This window comes from Zosterops lateralis (assembly GCF_965231275.1).
Source record: "Zosterops lateralis genome assembly, chromosome: 7".
NCBI classification, from domain to species: Eukaryota; Metazoa; Chordata; class Aves; order Passeriformes; family Zosteropidae; genus Zosterops; species Zosterops lateralis.
In genome coordinates, this window is record NC_139767.1 from 38624362 (window position 1) to 38646523 (window position 22162).

At 47.9% G+C, this 22162-nt stretch overlaps 1 protein-coding gene, 1 long non-coding RNA gene and 1 pseudogene across 3 annotated transcripts; 2 read left to right on the forward strand and 1 right to left on the reverse strand.

Moving 5' to 3' along the window:
* The first annotated feature begins 4599 nt into the window (after positions 1 to 4599).
* Positions 4600 to 5066, forward strand: LOC310911572. Its single transcript, XR_014590540.1, has 3 exons — positions 4600 to 4698; positions 4804 to 4877; positions 4955 to 5066. It is a non-coding gene; the product is annotated as an uncharacterized lncRNA (long non-coding RNA).
* Positions 5067 to 6001: 935 nt separating this feature from the next.
* LOC310911570 (uncharacterized protein) lies at positions 6002 to 8042 on the forward strand. Its single transcript, XM_083865265.1, has 5 exons — positions 6002 to 6143; positions 7324 to 7365; positions 7468 to 7658; positions 7738 to 7778; positions 7864 to 8042. Exons 1-4 carry the CDS (start codon positions 6072 to 6074, stop codon positions 7775 to 7777), a joined length of 345 nt encoding a protein of 114 aa, XP_083721391.1. The 5' UTR covers positions 6002 to 6071; the 3' UTR covers position 7778; positions 7864 to 8042.
* An 11739-nt stretch (positions 8043 to 19781) lies between these two features.
* Positions 19782 to 21399, reverse strand: LOC310911425 (T-cell surface glycoprotein CD1a-like; annotated as a pseudogene). Its single transcript has 4 exons — positions 21387 to 21399; positions 20421 to 20697; positions 20042 to 20326; positions 19782 to 19922 (listed from the first exon to the last, which is right to left on the reverse strand). The product of its transcript is annotated as a T-cell surface glycoprotein CD1a-like (transcript).
* Between the last annotated feature and the right edge of the window lie 763 nt (positions 21400 to 22162).

Below are 22162 nucleotides of genomic sequence, written 5' to 3' on the forward strand. Positions count from 1 at the left end.
TGGACAGCGGGCCCTGGGAACCGCCCCCGGCTCCGCCTCGCGCTCAGCACCGACCCCGATCTCCCCCGGCCCCGATCCCCCGGCACTGTGGAGGTGTAATGGATAATGAGGGGACAGGCCAGGCACAGTTGGGAGCCGTAATGGATAACGAGGGGCCGGTTCCAGCCGGGGGCGGTTTAAGAGGGGGAGCCTCAGCTCAGTTCGGTATCCAGCTGAGAGCAGTGAGTGCTCGGGTCCTGGCTGTGGCTCTTGGAGTGAAGGCAGGAGCACGTGGGTTTGGAGCGTCACTTCTGGAGGCCACGAGGGACAAACCTTTATACCCAGCAGCAGCAGCAGAAGGTAAGCCAGTGTGGGTTTATAGGGGGGACTTTTTTTTCTTTTTCAGCTCCGTCTCACCAATCCCTCCCCGGTGCTCCCTGAAGAAAAAGGAGTTATGGAGACAAAAGGAGTTCAAATTGATGGAAGAAACTCCTTTTTTCTGTTGTTATCCGTGTTTAAAGTGGAGAGACTTTCTTTCCTCCTGGAATTTTAATTAATAGTGGCCCTTTTATGTGGCTTCTTGTCAATATGAGGTTCTTAGGTGATGTGTAGTGTTTGTCTCATTTTTTTGGTATTATTTATTGTGAGTAATTTGGTTTTTGAGTGAAGGTAACTTCATGGGTGAGTTTGTTTGTATTTGAGGTAGAACTAATTTAAGTAGTTTTTTGAGGGACTTCTGAAATGTGTTATTGGGGTTTTGTGTGTTGTATAGAGGGATTCAGGTTGGGTAGAGCTTTTTTTTTCCTGTTTGGTGGTTTTTAATGATTTATTGTGTAGCTTTATTCTGTTTGTAGGTGGTGTGACGAGGGATATGTGGTGTATTTATTTCATGTTAGAATTCATAGTTCACATTGGTCAGAGTATTTTTGAACTGAGTTTTGTTACTGAATTGTTTTTGGGGGGATATTGTGTTTTTCCAGGGTTTATTGTTTAAGGTTCACAGTGGTGTAATAGGCTGTGGTGTGAGGTATAGAGGAAGGTTTATTTATTTAAGAAATAAAATAAAATAAATAATAAATAAATAAATAAGTCAGGTGGCTTTTATCATAGGGAGCATCTAGTGTTTGTTTTAGTGGGTTTGAGACAGTGTGATGTAGTTCATTTTTTAGGGTTTCTTAATATTTACAATTAAATTATTTTTTTGTGTTATTGGGGTTTGTTTATTTAGCCTGCTTGGCTATGGTATATGTTTTATAGTTTTGGATAATTTAGGGGATACTGTTTGTAGTCTAATGGGTCTTTTGGTTTTGTGTGTATTTATAGGTGGTCTGTTTGTTTTGATGGTTTTGAGGAATTATGGGTTCATTGAGTTAGGAATAATTGTTTTTGGTGCTGTTAGTTTAAGCGTATTTGTGCTATTTTTATTTTTGATGATTGATTTGTTTATTGTTGTGCTTCTCTGGGTTTTTCAGTCTGCAGCAGGTTTAAACAGTCAGAAGAAAAAGGGAAAAAAAAAGGCTTTTCTTTAGCTGGCTAAAACTAACTAAGAGCAAAGGAGATCTGTGTGCTGCAGTCTGTCTGTGCTTGGGCTGAATACACTGGACAGGGAATGCACAGGAGTGAACACTGTTTTCTTAAAACAGGCTGCGTGCTTTTTCTTTCCTTGCTTAGCTCTCAAAATCAGTCTGGAAGGTACAGAAGGCATTTTTGAAGTAGTTATTTTAAATGTTTGAGGTTTTTTTGGTGGATAAAATGTTTATTTTGGAGGAAGTTTGTTTGAAGTTTTTGCTTAGTTATAATGAAATTATTTTATTTCTAATTAGGTGTTTTTAGTTTTTATTGCAGTTAAAGGTTGTGAATTTTTTGTTATGTTAGTAATAGAAAATGGGTTTTGATTTGGTATGTAGAGATGGGATTGGTGTATATGGTGTGCTGGTGTTGATTAAGGATCTAAAATTCTGTGGTTTTGATGTGTTAGCTTAATGAGTTTTTATAGTTTAAAAGATGTGGGTTTTATGCTTCTTTGGTTAGAGGCAGGTCTTTAAGTTGGGGGGTTCTGAGTATGTATTTTGGAGGTTTTTTGAGGAGAATGGATATAGGGGTTATTTTTTTTATATTTGGAAGATGGACTAGGAATAATAAGAGTTGGCTTTTTTTTGCTGGACTTTTGTTTGTGTTTTCTAAAATTGATATATTTGTGTGGCCAGGGCAGTCGTGTTTCTGGTGCAACTCTGAGCATCCCTTATTGTTTGTGTGTTTCAGGTGGTCACTTGTCTCACACTGAGATCCTCTCACCCAACAGCCCTGCTGAGATCATCCGTGGATGTTTGGTTTTCTTTATGGCACCTGACTGAGACAGCAGGAATTTCCCAGAGGCAGAGACAGCCTTCCTTGGCCCCTGATGTGGATTCTCATCCCTGGACATCCCAGAGATAAGTGAAGGGCTCAAAGCCACAGAGGGGGTGAAAGTGGGGTGTGGGTTGGGAGTCACCGGGAGGGATTTTTGGGTCTGGTTTGGAGATGGGGATGTCCAAGCTGTGACCCCTTTAGGGCACGTGAAGGGAAGGTCTCACAGTGCTGAGGTGTGCAGGGCAGAGCAGTCCCAGGGCATGTCGTGTCACTTGTCTGTTGTGCACTCTGTGTCTTTTGTGTGTTTTGTTTTGTGTGTCTTTTGCCTTAACCCTTCAAGGGGTCTTTTGGAGACCCCAAGCATTGTTCTTAACATCTCCTTGTTCCTTGGCCAGGCACTGATATCATTGAACTTTGACTCAGGTGCTCAGACACACATCAGGATCCATCTCTCTTCACAAGTGTCCAGTCTGATGCCTTTCCAGGTCTTGTTCTGAGCTGTATCCACAGCTGTGCACTGCCACCATCCATTCAGGTGGATTAGGTCTTGTCAGAATGCAGAGACAGGTAGATGATTCTGACCTTAGGATTCTCAGGCATCCATCTCTGCTTTTCTTGGGATCAGTGATCCCGTTGGCATCTTCTTCCTGCAGGGTTCTCTGAGCCTGGTCAGCTCCCCATGGGTCTTACCTCGGTCATCTCATTGCGAGTTCTCTCGGTCCTCAGGGTCATTCTTCTTGCTGAGAGATTTCTGTCCCTGTTGTGTCCTCCCTTTTGTCCTGTCCTGTGTCACGGGGGTTGGTGTGTTTGTCCTGGGGCTGCTCTGCCTTGTTGCTCAGTCTGGGTGTGGGGGGAATGGGACAAGTCCTGGGGAGTTGAAATTTGTCATGTGGGGTGTAGTTGGGCTGTAGAGGGTATTCCTGGATTGACACAAAGTGTCTGGAGCTGTCGAGTCCTCCTGCAGCACTTTGACTCTTGTCCTGACTTTGTTTCAGATGCAGATGGATTCAATCCATGGCAGAGTGCCCCATCCCGGGTGAGGGGGCTCCCCTGAGAAGGTCAGTCACTGTTTGCGTTTGCAGGGGAGGTGTAAATGGTGGCCATGTTACAGCACTGCTCTTTGTCTTTGTTTTTAGGAGGTAAGGCTGGATCTCTGCAGTCAAGGTGAAGTGGATGAGGTGAGCAGTGATGGTGGACAGAAGCAGTTGCTTTTGCTGAAGTCTCACTTCTGGTTCTACTCTAAGCATTCACTGGTTTTATTTATTTATTTATTTTGGGTGGTTTCCTTGGCAGATGTGCTGGCCCAGGATGCCAGAGGAGGGTAGATGGGTGCAACATCAAGGTTCACTTGTGCTGTGCTTCAGGCAGAGCAGGGAGGTTGCTGTTTCATAGTAACTCAGCATAATTTTTCCTTTTTTGTTTCTTTGCAGGTGCTGCTGCTGCCCCAGGTGTGCCAGGGAATAGAGGGAGGGGGTGAGTTGGCCCTTGGGCAGGTGGCCCAGAGGTGAGTGCTGTGCTCAGTGTGTCCCTTTTCCTTTTGCTGGGTTCACTCTGGGCAGCCTCTGGAGTGGGGGGAAGATCTGAGGGGGGGCTGGGACAGGGGTGCAGAGGAGCCCTGGGGGTGACTCTTCTGGAGTGAAATAGTCACATTTTCTGTTCTGTGGTTCCAGGTAGTGTGAGGAGGTGCACAGCTGGAGTTTGGATATGGCAGCACTGAGAGAACGTCTTCAAATCCACGGAGCCAACACGTTCATTTCTGCCCAGGATGGATTTTGTCCACTCATATTCAAAAGTTAAGTTGCTGGGGCTGGTGGTTGGGAGAAGGGAAAAAACCTTTTCAGTGCCAGGAGGCAATTTAAAGTTACCTGAGAGAGGAGAGAGCCCTTGTGGGATGGACCCCTCAGGAGTAAAAACAGTGAGGGTGACACAAAGTGTCTGGAGCTGTCAAGTGATCCTGCAGCACTTTGACTTTTGTCCTGACTTTGTTTCAGATGCAGATGGATTACATCCATGGCAGAGCACCCCATCCTGTGTGAGGAGGCTCCCCTGAGAAGGTCAGTCACTGTTTGTGTTTGCAGGGGAGTGTAAATGGTGGCCATGTCACAGCACTGCTCTTTGTCTTTGTTTTTAGGAGGCAAAGCTGGGTCTCTGCAGTCAAGGTGAAGTGTACGAGGTGAGCAGTGATGGGTGGACAGAAGCAGTTACTATTGCTCAAGCCTCACTTGCTGGTGGAACACTGAGCGTCCAGTGCTGTGTGTTTTAGGTGTTCCACTCACACGATGCCGAGCTCCCCTCACCAACCAGACAATGGGAGCATTACAGGACTCTATGGTGAAGCCTTGACCTTCTCCATTTGAAGGGGCCATCCAGGTGGGCTTTGGTAACAGCCGAGGAGTTGAGGTGTGTCAGGGAGGAGGAGGGAGGCTCTGCTCAAGTTTCAGCAGTGCCACATCACCTTGTCTGCTCTTAACCCAGGCACACCCCGCAGTGTTGGTGTCTGAGCAGAGCTGGAGCACAGGGCCTGAGGACCTGGGTGTGCTTAGGAGGTGGTGAGTAGCAGAATTGCTGGTTTTTGGCCAATGTGCTGCTGAGATCACACGGTCACGTTTCCTTTCCTTTATTGTAGCTGAGTGTGAGATAACAGCCCAGTGACAGCAGGAATTTCCCTGAGGGAGAGGTGGCCTTTTTTTGTACCTGACGTGGATTTGCATCTCCAGATGTCTGAGAGATAAGTGGAGGGCTGGGAGCCACAGAGGGCATGAAAGTGGGGTGTGGGTTCAGGGGTCACCAGGAGGGGTTTTTAAATCAGGTTTGGAGATGGGGATGTCCAAGATGTGACCCCTTAGGCTGTGTAAAGGGAAAAGTCTCATTTTTGATCCCAGTGCTGAGATGTGCAGGGCAGAGCAGTCCCAGGGCAAGGTCGTGTCACTTGTCTGTTGTGCGCTCTGTGTCTGTTGTGTTATCCCTTTGAGGGATCTGTTAGAAACCCCAGGCATCGTTCTTAACATCTCCCTGTTCCTGGTGCTGATACCAGGCCAGGCATCAAACCCTTGACTCGGGTGCTCAGACACATCAGGATCCATCTCTCTTCACAACCATCCAGGCTGGTGCCTTATCCATCTCTCTTCACAACCATCCACTCTGATGCCTTTCCAGGTCTTGTTCTGAGCTGTATCCACAGCTGTGCACTGCTGTGATCCATTCTGGCAGGTTAGGTCTTCTAAAAGTGCACAGCTGAGTGGAAGATTCTGACCGTAGGATTCTCAGGCATCCATCCCTGCGTTTCTTGGGATTAGTGATCCCGTTGGCATCTTCTTCCTGCAGGGTTCTCTGAGCCTGGTCAGCTCCCCATCGGTCTGACCTCGGTCATCTCATTGCGAGTTGTCTCGGTTCTCAGGGTCGTTCTTCTTGCCCAGATATTTCTGTCCCTGTTGTGTCCCCCCTTTTGTCCTGTCCTGTGTCACGGGTGTTGGTGTGTTTGGCCTGGAGCTGCTCTGCCTTGTTGCTCAGTCTGGGTGTGGGGGGAATGGGACAAGTCCTGGGGGCTTGAAATTTGTCATGTGGGGTGTAGTTGGGCTGTAGAGGGTATTCCTGGATTGACACAAATTGTCTGCAGCTGTCAAGTTATCTTGCAGCACTTTGACTTTTGTCCTGACTTCCTTTCAGATGCAGATGGATTAAATCCATGGCAGAGTGCCCCATCCTGGGTGAGGGGGCTCCCCAGGGAAGGTCAGTCACTGTTGATGATGAGAGTCCCATATTTCACATTTATTGGTACTCCAGTGCAGGGCACCTGCATTTACAGCTCCAAACAAGTGAGTCCCTTGGTAACCCCCCCTGGGGAGCAGCTGGAGCCTGCTCTGGGCTGGGCTAGGGGACCAAACACTTGGGGCTGACACAGCTCCACACTGAGGGGGCTTGGGAAAATGCCTGGTTTTGTCCAGGATTTTGTTTTTAATCTTTCTACAAGGCTTTAGTTGTCAACTTGGTAAAAATAAATGCTAAGGACTTCAAACCATGAGGGGCTGGCAAGTTATGCACACCAGTGACAGCTTTTTTGTTTTGTTTTGTTTTTAAATAGCTGTGAGGCTTATGTCTTGATTTTCAGACTCTCTTTTTTTGGCTGACTTTTTGTTAAAAATCTTATTTTGAAGTGCCTCAACCAAGGACATCCTGTTTGAAACTTTATCCTTGTTGTTTTTCATCTTGCAGGTAGTTGGTAAAAAAGGATGGAGCCAGTAGGAAGCAAAGCCCCTGGAAGGCCTCATCCCAGTCCAGCTGTTGTTTTGTGTTCTTTAAAAGATTTTATATTTATTTTTAATTTTTAACTTTTTTTAACATTACTTTTAGATTTTTTTTTAGATTTTTATTTTATTTCCATGTTTTTATTTTTTGTATTTTAAATTTTTAAAAACTTTTTATTTTTATTCAGTTTTTTTTAATTTTTATTTTTTCATGTTTTCTTTGTTCCTTTTTTAAATACTATTTCTTACCCAGAGTATGTGGAAGTTTGACCCTAAAGGAGAGAAAAACCAGGAAAAGACTGACATCAAAGAACACTAAATTCATTTGTGCCATGCTTTAATATGAAAAAGATAAAGGATAGCATGAAAAAAGACCAAGCATTCTCTGTTTTCCAGGAGACTCCCATTCTCTGAGCACTGACCACCCTTCCGGTGGACTTCTACACAGAAACCATTAACTTATGTTTTCTTTGGGGTTGTTTTTTGTTGTTTTTTTTTTTTTTTTCTCCATTCTCTTTCTTACCCTGAGTAGAAAAATGACCTCCATGTCCATTGGATGTCTGGATATAATTGAGAGTGCAGTTAGTAAAAAACCTCTGTATTTTCTGCAAAATTAAAAAACCTGAATGGAGAAAGCTGTGAACACTGTGGTGCCTTTTTTTCTTTTAGGTCTCATTCTCCCCATGCACAGTATTACCAGCAGTAACTTGACGTTGAGGTGTATTTCATTGTTCTTTGTCTTTATTTTTAGGAGATAACATATGATATTGGCACTCCAGGTGAAGCAGACAGGGTGAGTGTTGACTGGTGGATGGAAGCAGTTGTTGCTCAGGTCTCAATTTCTGGTGCAACTCTAAGCATACACTGTTGAGTTTTTTTGGGTTTTTTTTTTTAGGTGGTCCACTTGCAAGGTGTTCCAGTCCTGGATCCCAGCAGCTTGGTGGGTACAAGTTTAAGATATACATGTTTCAGAGTTCTGTCAGACTGGAGCAATTGTGTTTTCACAGTAACTCAGCCTGCTTTTTGCCTTGTTTCTTTGTGGGAGCTGCTGCGGCCCTACGCATACCAGGGAAGAGGGGCAAGCAGGTGAGTTGACATTTTGACAGGATGACTCAGGTGAGCGGTGTGTAACAGCACGCTAAATGTGTGCCTTTTCCTTTTGCAGGTACCCTCCGGGCAGCCTCAGGAGTCAAATGGCGATCTGAGGTGAGCCGGGGTAGCGGTGCAGGGGAGGCCTGGGGATTACTTTTTCTGTCAGGCAATTGTCACATTTTCTGTTTTGTTGTCTTAGGTACCATGAGGTGCAGAGCCCAAGACTGGATATGGCAGCACTGAAGTGGATGTGTTCTTTTCCATTGAAGATGGATTTTTGTCCACTCATCTTGTGAAAGATAAGGGGAAAAAGCTTTGCAAAAGGAGGCAATTCAAAGTCAGCTTAGAGGAGAGGGCCCTAGTGGGACGGGCCCCTCGGAAGTAACGGGAGAGGGTTTCACCTCGGCCTCACCGGAGGCTTTGCCGGGCAGGGCAGTTCCGCGTCCTCACGTGTTTTGCGCCGTCATCTGTCTTTGAGTCTCAACATCCTCGTGGACGTTTTTACCCGAGGAGGTCGCCTTCGGGTCCAGAGCTATCGCCACGGTCCCCCGGCAGTCATCGCTTCCTTCTCTCGGCCTACCCAGCTTCTCGAGCATCGTATTAACAACTTAGGCGCTAGTTCTTGTAAGGAGTTCCGTTTCATCATCACGTGCTATTGCCTTAAAGCTTTCTTTCCTTTGGTGTCATCAGCCTGTGGCTCATCTTGTGCTAGGAGTCTCGGGTCCATAAGGTGAAGCTGCCTGGCAGTTTCAAGTTGTGTCTGCTGTGTTGTCTGCGTCTGCATTGTGTTGTTTGTGTCCCTTGTCTTCTGTGTGATAGGCCTTTGTTACATCCAGACGCTTTATCTGCATCATTCCGGCCCACATCGGCCGTATTCTCCTCGCGTACTTTCCCAGATCATCCTTATTCCGGCCTCGTTACATTTTGACTTTTTGAGGCCGGCACACGGACACTTGAGCGTTTTCATCCGTTTTCATTCTCAGCTTCGGTAGCGCCGCCTTTTCAGATGCCATTCTCTTGGACTTTTATAGGGAGGGTATTAGATTCCCCTCACGTGCCTGCAGTATCTTTCAGAGTTATCTGAAGTCAGCACTTGTATTCTACCTGTCTCTGCTCACGTTGTATGTGCCAATGTTGAATGCGCCAATATTGCGTCTCTCAGTGTTGGCTTATATTGTGTGTGCCTACATTGTATCTGAGTCTATTGCATCTCACTATGTTGGTTTATATTGTATGTGCCTACATTGTATCTGAATATGTTGTATGTGACTATGCTGGCTTATGCTGTATGCTATTGTATGTGACTATGTTGTATCAGGCTATCTTATGCCACTTATGTGTGAGCTGCCCTGCCCTGGCACATAGTCTTAGTGAGGTAGAACAGTTGTAAAACTTCAGAGTTCACCTCTTTTCTGTGGAGTTTTGGGCATAGGAGATATGGGCCTGGAGTGGGGATAACTTGCTGTCAGATAAGCCCTTGTTGACCACCTCTTGTTGTCTTCCAGGTCCCTGAGGAGGATTAGCATCTCTGTGCTTGCTGATGCTACAAGTTTCCTGGAATCTACCATGTACGCTGAAGAGTGACTGTGTGTGTATGAGAGTTGTCTGTGTTTGCTTGTGTTTGCCTGTGTGTGTGCTGACTGGTTTGACTGGTTGTAACCTTGTGTGCGTGACTTTTGCCTTTCAGGTTTTTCAACACATTTTAAATTTAGAATAAAAAATCCCCAGCTGGGGGGGTTTTTTTAATTTTCCCCCCCCGGCTGGGTTTTTTTTTCCTCGGTCCCGGCCGGTCTGCGAGGCGATGTTCATCGCCAAAGTTTGGGTGCTGACGGCCTAGGGACCGGGGTTTTCGTCAGGCAGGCCGGTTTGTGTTGAGGCTCCCGGGAACCACGTTCCCGAGGAGTGCTGCGAGTGTGTGTTGATGATTGGGGGTTGTTGGGAGGTGCTTTGAGGTGAGAGTGAGGGTGGGTTTGTGTGCAAGCTGAAGGAGGTGCGTGTGGTGGATGACTGTTCTATTTTACATGTGCTGCTTTTGTTTTGCATTTCCTGTACCAATAAAATGAGATATAATGGATGTTTCAGAAGCAGAAAAACTGTTCTATTGTCTCAATGTGTATTTGGCTTGCGGTTCCCTGTATTGTTCCGTATTTGCATTTGCTGCAGTGTTTCCATGTATTGCTGTGTACGAAGCTGTACTTTTATCAGCGTGTCTATGGGTTGTATCTGTACTTGCATTTGTATATGTTGTTTCCATGTGTTTTGCTGAAGTGTAAATAAAAATGGTCATTCAATAGTAGTTGAATCCACCTTAATTAAGATTCCCTCCCGCCCCCTCTGCCCCCCTTTGGCTCCTGTCTTTATTTGGTGTCATTGAGTCATTTTCTCTCACTCTATTTCTTGCTTTCCTTCACTCTATTTCCCTACTTCCAGGTAAGTCTATTTATTTTCCTCTCTATATCTTCATGCTATTTCCTTTTCTCTCTCACTCTGCTTCTGTCTCTCTTAACTCTTTATTTTCCTCTGTTGTTCTATTTCTAGCTGTTTCTCTTTTGCTTTCATTCTGTGTTTCTCTCTAGCTCTGTTTCTCTTTCCCTGTGTTTCGCTGTAACTCTATTTCAGTGTAACTCTGTTTCTCTTTCAGTCTCTGTCTGTTTCTCTGTTTCTCTCACGCTCACTCTGTCTCAGTTTCGCTCTAATGCTGTTTCTCTTTTACTTCCACTTTAACAACTCTGTTTCTCTCCAAGTCTCTCTTTCGCTCTAACTCACTGTGTTTCTCTGTTGCTCTGACTCTTTTTTGCTTTGTTTCTCTGTCTGTTTTGCTCTCTCTCTCTGTTTTTTCTCTGTTTCTCTCTTTCTCTTTCTTTGTAATTTAAAGTTAGAAATAAAGTTTAACTTTATTTCTAACTCTGGTGCAGTGGTAGGAATTTTCATGCGGCCAAGGAACAAATATTAAAAAAAACTTTAAATAAATAAAAATATTTGGTCCCTGGCCGCATGAAAATTCCTACCACTGCACCAGACTTATTATTTTTATTCTTTTTAATTTATATATACACCCTATAGCCCCCCCTATACACAGGGTATACATACTGTATGCCCCCCTAATTAGTCCTCCAGCTGGGAGCAGCTGATTATAGATGACTGCTTAATCACCACACCCCCCACTCCCACCTGGACCACTAATGACCCAATTAGCCAGTTGAATAATTAATGACCCTATGCAAATAACCTTATTAATTACCTACACATATGCAAATCGCTCAATTAATTATGCTGGTGATCTAATTAAATATTCAAACCACCCAATTAATTATGCAGGGTTACATTTACATATAGGGTTACATGTGGGGTTGATTTTAGGGTTCAGAATGCATTACGGTCAAAGGTCAGGGGGTCAGGGTCAAAGGCCGGGGGTCAGGGGGTCATAGGTTAAAGGTTGTAAGTCAGGGGTTATAGTTCAAAGGTCATATGTCAGGGGTCGAAGGTCATAGGTCAAAGGTCAGGGGATATAGGTCAAAGGTCAGGGGGTCATAGGTCAAAGGTCATGGGTCATAGGTCAAAGGTCAAGGGTCAGGGGGTCATAGGTCAAAGGTCAAGGGTCAAAGGTCAAAGGTCATGGGTCAAAGGTCATAGGTCATAGGTCATAGGTCAAAGGTCATAGGTCAAAGGTCAGGGGTCATAGGTCAAAGGTCAGGGGTCAAAGGTCATGGGTCAAAGGTCATAGGTCAAAGGTCAAGGGTCAAAGATCAAAGGTCAAAAGGTCATAGGTCATAGCTCAGAGGTCAAAGGTCAAGGGTCATAGGTCAAAGGTCAAGGGTCATAGGTCAAAGGTCATAGGTCAAAGGTCATAGGTCAAAGGTCATAGGTCATAGGTCAAAGGGCAAGGGTCATAGGTCAAAGGTCATGGGTCAAAGGTCAAGGGTCAAAGGTCATAGGTCAAAGGTCAAGGGTCAAAGGTCATAGGTCAAAGGTCAAGGGTCATAGGTCATAGGTCAAAGGTCAAGGGCCATAGGTCAAAGGTCATAGGTCAAAGGTCAAGGGTCATAGGTCGAAAGGTCAAAGGTCAAGGGCCATAGGTCAAAGGTCATATGTCAAAGGTCAAGGGTCATAGGTCGAAAGGTCAAAGGTCATAGGTCAAAGGTCAAAAGTCAAAGGTAAAAGGTCAAAGGTCATAGGTCAAAGGTCAAGAGGCCATAGGTCAGGGGTCAAGGTTCGGGGGTCAAAGGTCAGGGGCCAGGGGTCAGGAGTCAGGGGGTCAGGGGGTCAGGGGGTCAGGGGGTCAAGGGTCAGGGTAGCAGGTTAGGTGTTAGGGTTAGGGGTTAGGGGATAGCAATTAAACTAAGTAGACATTTTATTTTATAACTCTCTGAACCTCCTTGTTTATTACCCAAGAAATCTAAAACTAAGCAAACAAAAAAACCCCCAAAACAAAGCCCCCACAAACAATCCCCCCAAAAGCACGCAGAAAGAGAAAATTATTTCATTTTATATTATTATTTTTAAATTATTTTTATATTATTTATTAGAATGTATTTTTTTTTAATAAAGATTAAGTGTTTACCCCTTAGAAAACCAGTCTTTCAATTCTAATTAACTCTGGTTTTGATCTGTTAGGTTAATGAAGTCATATAGTTTAAAATATCAAGAAATAAATGCTACCAAAAAAAATAAAAATACAAAAAAATAAATATATACATAACAAAAAGACAACTATAACATCTAAGAATAAAATCTTTAGTTACACTATTATTACATGTTCCATATATTATAGTAACAAATTTTAATAATATAAATAGGTAGATTATATAAATAGATAAATTATACTAGATAAATACATGAGATAATAGAAATATCTTAATAAGAAATAGAAGAAATATGGAAATATAGCATAAAATTAAGGCTATTTTTGTTTTGGCTTGGTTGATGGCAGGGTTCTCGTAGTTGTTGTGGTTGGGGGTCTTTTGGGGCCTTTATTTTCGGGGATGTTTGGAAGGGGAATTTTGGCCACGTTCTTTTCTGCCTCCTCTCCCTGCGGCAGCGCTGCCACCGTGTGGACACAGAGCGGTACTGCAGCCCCCCCTCCCTGGCACCGGGCTCTGAACTGTGAGGCAATGCTGCCATCGTGTGGACACAGAGCGGTACTGCAGCTCTCCCCCGTGCCCGTAGCAGCCCTGGGCTGTGAACTGTAAGGCAATGCTGCCATCTCGTGGATAAAAAGCGGTACTGCAGTTCTCCGCCGTAGCAGCCCCGGGCTGTGAGCTCACGGGCAGTTTTGCCGCCCGAGGACCGAAAGATCATGGCCAAAAAGGCGAGAAAAAATGCGAGGACCCCCGGACACGTGGCAGCCGGCTCCCTGCGCGCGACCTAGGCCACGGAGCCGCCCGGGAGCGATTTTTTCCGCGGCGTACGCAGGTGCGCGGGCACGGGATGGGGGCTGAGCGGCGCCACGGCAGTGTTCGGGCAGGCGATGTGGTCAGGCGCCTGTGCGAGCAGCCGAGGGGGACATTTGGGGGGGATGCCACAACCAAGATGGCGGCGCGACTCGCGGCGCTTGACCTTCTAAAGATGGCGGCCAAAAGGGCGGGAAACAGAGAGGACCTGTGGTGTGTCTATCTTAGTGCCTGCATAAAAATCCCCACCACGGCGCCGCCCGGGGACAATTTTCTGCGGCGTTTCCAGGTGTAGGGACATGCACTGTGGGTTCAGCCGCGCCGCGGGCGGGTTCAGGGTAGACATTTTAGTCAGGCGCCTGTTGTATACACTGATGGGGTCCTTAAGTGTGCCACAACCAAGATGGCGGCGCGGTTCGCTGCGCCTGACCTTTTCAAGATGGCGGCGGGGAGGGGTGAAAGTGACGTAAGTCGCGGCGTCACCGAACAGAGCCGGGGAGGGACGAAAATGACCGAGTGTTGCCGAACAGCCGAGAAGAGCCGACGGCTGACGGAAATCGCCGAACAGCCGAACCCAGCCGAGTTTCCCCGAACGTCGCCCCCCCTCAGCCGAACCGAACGAGCCGGGGCCAGTTCCGGGGCGCTCCCGGCCGGTGTCCGCCGTCACTGCCGCTTCCTCGGCGGGCCATTCAAGGCGGTGTCGGGGCCGCTGCCGATCCCCCGGCCGGCGGGCGGGCGGGACACGCTGGCGCTGTGCCCGGAGCTGGAGCACTCGCTGTCGCCGCTGGAGCCGTGCCGGGCGCTCCCGGGGAAGGCAGCGAAGAGAAACCGGTAAATTAGAATTAATGTAGAGGGGACAGAGCAGGCACAGGTGCAGCTGGGATGGATAACGAGGGGCCGGTTCCAGCCGGGGGCGGTTTAAAAGGGGAGCATCAGCTCAATTCGATATCGAGCTGTGAAGAATGAGGAATTTATCCTGAGTTCTGGCCGTGGTTCATGACGAGGCTGCAGGAGCATTTGGGTTTGGAGCATTTCCTCGGGGGACGACAAGGGACAAACTTCTATGCTAAACAGATAAGCCACTTTGGGTTTATTGGGGGAATGTTTTTTTTCTTTTCAGCTTCGTCTCACCAATCCCTCCCCGGTGCTCCCAGAAGAAAAAGGAGTTATGGAGACAAAAGGAGTTCAAATTGATTGGAGAAACTCCTCTTCTGTTGTTGTCAGTGTGTGAAGTGGAGGAATTTTCTTTTCAGCTGGAATTTTAATAAATAATGATGTTTCTATGTGGCTTTTATTCAATATTATGTACTTAGGGGATATGTAGTATTTTGCGTGACTTTTTGGAGTATTATTTATTATACATAATCAGGTTTTTGAGTGAGGATAACTTTATGGGTGGGTTTGTTTGTATTTGAGGTAGAATTAATCTAAGTAGCTCTTCTTGAGAGACTTCTGAAATGTGTTATTGGGGTTTTGTGTGTTGTGTGGAGGGATTCAGGTTGGGTAGAGCTGGGTTTTTTCTGTTTGGTGGTTTTTAATGATTTATTGTGTGGCTTTATTCTGTTTGTAGACGGTGTGATGAGACATGTGGTGTATTTATTTCGTGTTTGGTTTCATAGTTCACATGGTCAGAGTATTTTTGAACTGTGTTTTGTTGGTGAATTGTTTTTGGGGGATATTGTGTTTTTCCAGGGTTTGTTTTCTAAGGTTCACAGTGGTGTAATTGGCTGTGGTGTGAGGTATAGGGGAGGTTTTTATTTATTTAGTGGTGGCTTTTATCGTGGTGAGCATCTAGTGTTTGTTTTAGTGGGTTTGAGAGAGTGTGATGTAGTTCATTTTTTAGGGTTTCTTAATATTTATGATGACATTATTGTTTGTGGTGTTGTAGGGGTTTGTTTATTTAGCCTGCTTGATTAGAGTGTATGTTTTATAGTTTTGGATAATTTAGGAGATATTGTTTGTAGTCAAATGGATATTTTGGTTTTGTGTGTATTTATAGGTGGTCTGTTTGTTTTGATGGTTTTGAGGAATTATGGGTTTATTGAGTCAGGAATAACTGGTTTTGGTGCTGTTAATTTGAGTATATTTCTGCTGTTTTTATTTTTGTGGATTGATTTGTTTATTGTTGTGCTTCTCTGGGTTTTCCAGTCTGCAGCAGGTTTAAACAGTCAGAAGAAAAAGGGAAAAAGAAGTCTTTGCTTTAGCTGGCTAAAACTAACAAAGAGCAAAGGAGATCTGTGTGCTGCAGTCTGTCTGTGCTTGGGCTGAACACACTGGACAGGGAATGCACAGGAGTAAACACTGTTTTCTTAAAACGGGCTGTGTGCTTTTTCTTTCCTTGCTTTGCTCCCAAAATCAGTCTGGAATGTACAGAAGGCATTTCTGAAGTAGTTATTTTAAATATTTGAGGGGTTTTGGCATTTAAAATACTTATTTTGGAGGAAGTTTGTTTGAAGTTTTTGCTTACTTATAATGACATTATTTTATTTTTAATTAGGTGTTTTTATGGGTTTTTTTGTAGTTAAAAGTTGAGACTTTTTTGTTATTTTATTAATAGAAAATAGGATTTGTTTTTGTATATAGTGATGGATCGGTGTATATGGTGTTTACTAAGGATTAAAAATTCTGTGGTTTTGATGTATTAGGTTAATGAATTTATATAGTTTAAAAGATGTAGGGTTTATGCTTATTTGGTTAGAGGCAGGTCTTTAAGTTGGGGGGGTTTTGGGTGTATATTTTGGAAGTTTTTTGAGGGGAATGGAGATGGGGTTATTTTTATTATATTTGGAAAATGGACTAGCAGTAATAAGAGTTGGCTTTTTTTTGCTGCACATTTGTTTGTGTTTTCTACAATTCATATATTTGTGTCGTCAGGGCAGTGGTGTTTCTGGTGCAACTCTGAGCATCCCTTATTGTTTGTGTATTTCAGATGGTCACTTGTCTCACACTGAGATCCTCTCACCCAACAGCCCTGCCGGCACCAGGAAATCGCCGCCGCCGTCCTCTCGTGCCCGGAGCCCCGGCAGGACGCCGCCTCAGCGCCGGCTGCGGGCGGAGCAGGAGCGGCTCCTGCCGCCCGCAGCGCTCCCGGTCCCGATCGCGACCGCAACGCCGCCGCGCCCTCAGCCCGGGCCCCGAACCCCCCGGCCCCGATCCGCCGGCCCTGGCGGGAGCGGGGACGTGAGGGGACAGCGGGGGGGGCTCGCCTGGCCGAGCTGGGATTGGCGGGGCCGGCGCTGCCTCCGCTTGTGATTGGTTGGGCTCACCTGGCCGGCGCTTCCTCAACAGGGATTGTCGGGGCCGGCGCTGCATCCGCTTGTGATTGGCTGAGCTGGCCGGCCCTGGGGCATAAATAGCAGCCTGAGGGGCCGGGGGCGTCCGTCCGGCGGCGGGACGGGGAGCGGCGTTTGGCGCTGTGCGGTCGATCGGCAGGAGCGCCGCTGCGCCGGGACGGGATGTCCGCAGCTGCCGGCCCGGGGAGCGAGGGTGAGCACGGACGCGACTCCCGCGTCCGCCTGCGCCAGTGTCTGGGGGCCGCCGGTGTCCTGGGGCAGTAGCGCCAGCCGTACCAAGGGAGGCCGGAGGCCTGGTGCGGGGCCTGGTGCGGCGCAGGAGGACCGGCTGCGGCTACCAGGGCCCGGCGAGAAGCGCTTGTGTAGTTTCTGGATTTAAAAGCAGTGTTTACAGGATCAGAAATAAAGCAGCAGTTTTTGCACTTTTTCTTATTTTATTTTGCTTTTATTAGAAGTAACTATGTTTTTCATATTTATTGCATCTTTTCATTATTTTGCTTGTTTCAATGCACTATTTTTGGCTCGTGGGTTTTTTTTTTGGTTTTTTTTTTTTTTTTTTTTGTTTTTGTTTTTGTTTTTTTGTTTTTTTGTTTTTTTGTTTTTTTTTTTTCTTTCCTAAATATCTGATGTTAATTCAGTAAAGGTTGTAGGGCTAGGGCTGAAACAGCAGTTGTGAGCCCAGTAGAGACAGAATGCCCCAGGATGTGGAATAAAGCCCTTGGCACTAGAGGCAGGCCCAAAACAGTGTGGAACAGTGGAAATGCTGGGGCTGGAGGGTTCTCCCCACGGGAGAAGGGGATGGAGCTGCAGCTCAGGGCCTGCAAGAGATGCCGGGGGGGGTTACCAGCCCTTGCCCCGTGGTACCCAGCAGAGGCTGAGGCTATGGGGGCTTGGAGGGCTCCAGGCCCCGAGAACCAACCCGTGGACACCTTTTGGGATGAGGGAGCAGGGGCCCAGTGGCTCTTTCCAGCCCCTGGTGCTGCCTGGGGGAGCTGGAGGGCTTTCGGACAAGTGCTGGCCTGAGACCCAGGGGAAGGGGGGAGATACATGTTGGCCTTCGGGCTTCAAGTGTCCCCAAGGTTGAGAACCCAGGAGGGTGGGTGATACAACTCCTAAAGACATTGAAGTGATGACAATGACTGACTTGTGGCCTTATCAACAGCCCCGGGCTGCAGTGAGAAGCAGTAGCAGTTTTAGCTGCAGGCAGTGGGAAGCTGAGGAGCTGGAGCTGAGACAGCAGAGCTGGAGGAGACACAAAGATGGTAGGCTTTGGGGTAAAACCCCTGGGGGGCTGCTCTGGGGAATATGGAGCCGGGACGGGAACTGCGGGCTGGAGCTGAAATCGCTGTAAGGGCTGGGGTAGGGACTGGAGAGCTGTTGCTGCAGTAAGGATTAGCAGGTTGAGGCTTGAATATGGGAACAGGAGCTGAGCTGAAACAACACAGAGCTAGAGCAAAAATAAAAAAATCATACTCTGAGAACCAGAAGCAGCATTTTGTGCCACTGCTGGGAAGATGTGGAGACAGAAGTGGAATAGAAGAGCTGGCAGTGAAATAAAGCTTGTGGGACTGAAGCTGAAATCACTGGGCACTGCAGTGCTGCAATTGCAGTCACTGTTCAAAGGGGATAGTGAATGTAGACCTGGGAAGCGACTGTGAAATGGGACATGTGCCCAGGGGTTGGTAATGGAATAAAGATTAATGGGATGGAGGTGGAATACCATTTCTAGAGCTAAAGCTGAAACCGCACAACTAGAGACAAAAAAAGGACCCTGTTGTCTCAACCTGCAGCAGCTACACCTGGCAGAGACGGGCAGAAAAACGCACGCAGAGCTGGAAGAACTGTGCTGGACTTGAAATAAAGCTTGCGGGTCGAGAGCTGAAATCACTGGGGCTGGGAAGGGGACTCTGCAGGGCTCCAGCTGAAATCGCTGCAGCGGTGGCATAGAGACTGCCAAGGCCATAGAAACTCCAGGGCTGACATAGAGCCTGTATCATTGCTGTGCTGAAATCATTGTAGGCCTGTGATATTGATGTTGGGGCTGGGTCTTGAGGCTGAAATTGGGAGGAGAGGGGTGTACAGATGAAAAGGGATTGCTCTAAGATGGCTCCTTAGAAGCTGGCGCTGCTGGGATATTGCCTGGCTCTGGGTGTGGCACTAAAGGGCTGGGGCTGAAATCACAGTGGGGCTGGGATATTGACTGCAGGGTGAGCATAGACACTGTAGGGCTCAGAGCTGAATTGTTACCGGGCTGGTGCCAAGATGAAGATCCTGCCTATTTAAAGCAGGACAAGATTCAGGCTGCGGAGGTGGAGAAACACACACGTAGGGCTGGATGAAGAAGAACCCAGCTGGCCGTGAAATAAAGCTTGTGGGTTAAGAGCTATAACCACTGGGGCTGGGAAGGGCTTTCTAGAACTCCACTTGAAATCACCAGAGGGTGGGATAGACATTGTTAATGGCATAGGAACTATAGGACGGGTGTAAAGACTGTAGGATTTGTGTGCTGAAATCTCTGTAGGCCTGTGATATTGATGTTTGCACTGCCTATTGTGACTGAAAATGGAACAGGATCACTAGACCTGAAAAGGGGAATGGAAGATTGCACCAGAAATCCCAGGCTTGCACAGATATTGTCTGGGCCTGTGATAGCCACTGTAGGGCTGCTGCTGAAATCACTGTGGGGCTGCAATTGTGAGTGGTAATGGAAAGAAACCGCAGAGCTGAGAAAGGAACTGAGAGGTGCATGGTGAAATGATGAAAGGGCTGGCATAGTGACTGTGGGGCAGGGATGGGGACTCTAGGGCTGCAGCTGAAAAGGACGGTGCGGCTGGGATATTGACTCTGGAGTGGACTTAGTGATGATATTCAAATCAGCTGAATTGTTGCAGAGCTGGAGCCGAGACAAAGATCTCTAGCAGTGTGCTTTTTGCATGGTGGAGCTGCTACCTAGAGCCCCATAAACATCTCCTGTGGAAAAGCCACTCGCGGAGGATTCGGGCTAAGCAGTCAGACTCACATCACACATGCCGTGGCTAGGCTCAGCAAAGAGAGGCAAGAAGGGACTGTTGTTATGATAAATTCCAGCAAGGTTTGTTCCAGCACACCAGAGGGTTCAGGGACAGAAAGACCTGGCCATGTGCTGTGCACGGGCCTAAATAGGGATCAGGAACCAATGGTCTAAGGGCACGGGGGTGGTCCAAAGAGCAGGGCAGGGGTCAGTGATCTAGAGAGGGGATGGGGGTTCCGGGGACTCCACGAGAGAGTAGAAGAGTTGTTGCTCTGTGGGCAAACAGGCCTCACATGATAAATTCTTGGCTCTCTCATGCACCCTCATTACCCTTCCTGCAAAGGCTATGTGTGAGCTCTGATGGCACTCAGGGGCTTAACCCCTACAGAGCTGCTGCTGCTGCTGCAACCCCTGCACTGACCTACATGCCCATAAATCTTACCGCAGGTGATGGGAGGGAGAGCTCACCTGTGCTTCCGCCACCAAAATACCCAAGCAGAGGCTGTGGCCACAAGAAGCAGCACCGCAATGGTGACGCTGATGGTAGGGGATGTGCTGTGCTTTGCTGGGACAGGGAGGGAAGAGGGCGACTGTGTGAGAGTGACAGCGCCCATCAGGTGCTGCCCCTCACAGGGCCAGTGGCTGTCATCTGCAGCCTGCACCCCATGTCTGAATGGAACCTACCCCACGGGATGAGAAGGCTGCGGGCGCCCAGGCTCTGGTGGCTCACACGGCTGACACAGCTGTGCCCAGCACGGGGGGCCATGGCCAGGACACTGCAGAGCTGGTGGGTGAGGTCAGCCTTGGGCAGGATGGGGCTGCTGTTAAACGCCGGGCCCGGAGGCACCTCTTGGCCGTCCCGCAGCCAGGCCACGCTGATGGGATTGGGGTGGAAGCCGCTGGCGTGGCAAACAGGCAGCAGCCGCTCTAGCCTGGGGCTGTGCGCAAAGACCGTGGCCACAGGCAGCTCTGGGGAATGAGAGCAATAGCGTGGGGCAAGTTCTGTGGGGCAGGGCTGGGCCCCAGCGTGGGGGTAGCTCTTGCAGGGTCACGGTGGGCTCACCTTGTCTCTCCAAAATTGCCATCCCATACCTCTTCAGCCTGAGGAAGTTGCTCTGCATATCCACATGGAGACAAAGTGCTCCATGAGCACTCTGACCTCTGCTTCTTGAGGCTCTTGCTGATCAGCTCTGCCACCTGTGATGGCTGCCATGACCCCCAGTGCTGTCTATCTACCTCAAAATCAGCGAGGTCTCTGCCACCCCAGCTGACATTCAGGAAGCCCTGCCTTGTATTGGGCTGCAGCACAGAACCTGCACAGAACTGCACCAGCAATGGCTCTGTCAAGGGAAAAGCCAGTGGAGAGGTCCCCTGAGTGTGTGGGACATGGATGGCATGAACTGGGGTCTGGCTGATGGCACATACAGGGATGGAGTGGAAAGCAGGGTGCAATGGCCAGCAGGGGGTCACGCCATGCTTCAGGAGACCCCAGACACCCTGCAAGCCTACAGAAGCCTCTTAAGAATAGAGTAGATACTGGTGTGCGGTGCTTCTTTAAAAAGAATTCTGTCCTCCAAAAGATTTGCCCTCAGTTTTCTCTTTCGTGATTCTGGCTGTGTCAATCCTGCAGTTCCAGGAAATTTGGTGGCAGCTTTCTGACACGCAGAGGGGCTCCTTGTGCCACATGGCAGGAGCTCTGAGGGGCATTTTTGGTCTGCTGCCCTGCCCAACCCTGCTAGTCATATGCCCCAGCAGCTGCAGGGTTTCAGGAGCTCTTACACCCGATGAGACATCAGATGCCATCCTGCTGAGGAGGAGGGCTCTGGCAGGGCTCCTTCCTCTACTCACACTGCTCTTCTGTCTGCTGAACTGTGGCGTGCACAAATTGGATGATATTGCACAAACCGATTTTGTACTGGGACGTGATCTTTTCCCCATCACCTTCAGCTGCAGCCTGGCTGGCCCGGGGCCAGTGGAAGCAGATGCTCCAGTGGGCAGGATGCACTGGTAAGATGCATATGTCCCCTACGAGTGCCACGCATGACACCTCAGCAGACCCGATGTTGGCAAAGAGGCCACTCAGGAGCTACTGGATAACCTGCAACTCTGCTAGGAGGGAGGATGGAGACAGGAAAGGGTGCAGGAAGGAGATGACTGGAGGTGCTAAAGGGGAAATGGCAAATGGAGGTGCTGGCAGGGGAACATGGGATTCAGATCAGATAGTAAGAAATTAATCTTCTGTGTGAGGGATAGATAAACACTGCCATATGTTACCCAAACGTATGGTGGAGCCCCATCCCTGGAAACGTTCAAGGCCAGGTTTTTTGGAGCTCTCAGCAGGGAAGGTGTCCCTGCCCATGGCAGAGGGCTTGGACTGAATGGCCTTTAAAGGTCCTTTTCACCCCAAAATCATTCTGTGCTTCTATGATTCTATGCTCTTCACCCTCCTCCGAGTTGCTTTCTTGTTTGACTTCACGCTCTTTTTGATTCTCTGTTTTACTTTCAACAATGGTTGTCTGCTGCAGATTTTAGCCATTTTATCCCCTCCCTCCCAGCTAGAGCTGCTGTCTGACTGCGAGAACAGCACCCTTGCTGCTTATTTGGGGTGATGGTTCCCCCCAGGAGAAGCACCTGTGCCAGGACCTGTGTCTGCCAAAGACCTGGACATGGTACGCAGGATAGAGGATGCTTGATAGGAAAGAGCATTTTTGTCCAGGCTTGGGGCTCCCTGATAGGGCCAGAACACCAGCCCAGCCCAGAGATCAATCCTGCCTTTCTGTGGCTGATGCTGCCTGCCCTGGAAGC

Bases quoted from the DNA above. Each gene is read 5' to 3' on its own strand.
- LOC310911570 (XM_083865265.1), top strand. From the start codon at position 6,072: ATGATGAGAGTCCCATATTTCACATTTATTGGTACTCCAGTGCAGGGC. The intron at 6,144-7,323 runs GTGAGTCCCTTG...CTTTATTTTTAG, and splicing joins GCATTTACAGCTCCAAACAA to GAGATAACATATGATATTGG. The intron at 7,659-7,737 runs GTGAGTTGACAT...TTCCTTTTGCAG, and splicing joins CAGGGAAGAGGGGCAAGCAG to GTACCCTCCGGGCAGCCTCA.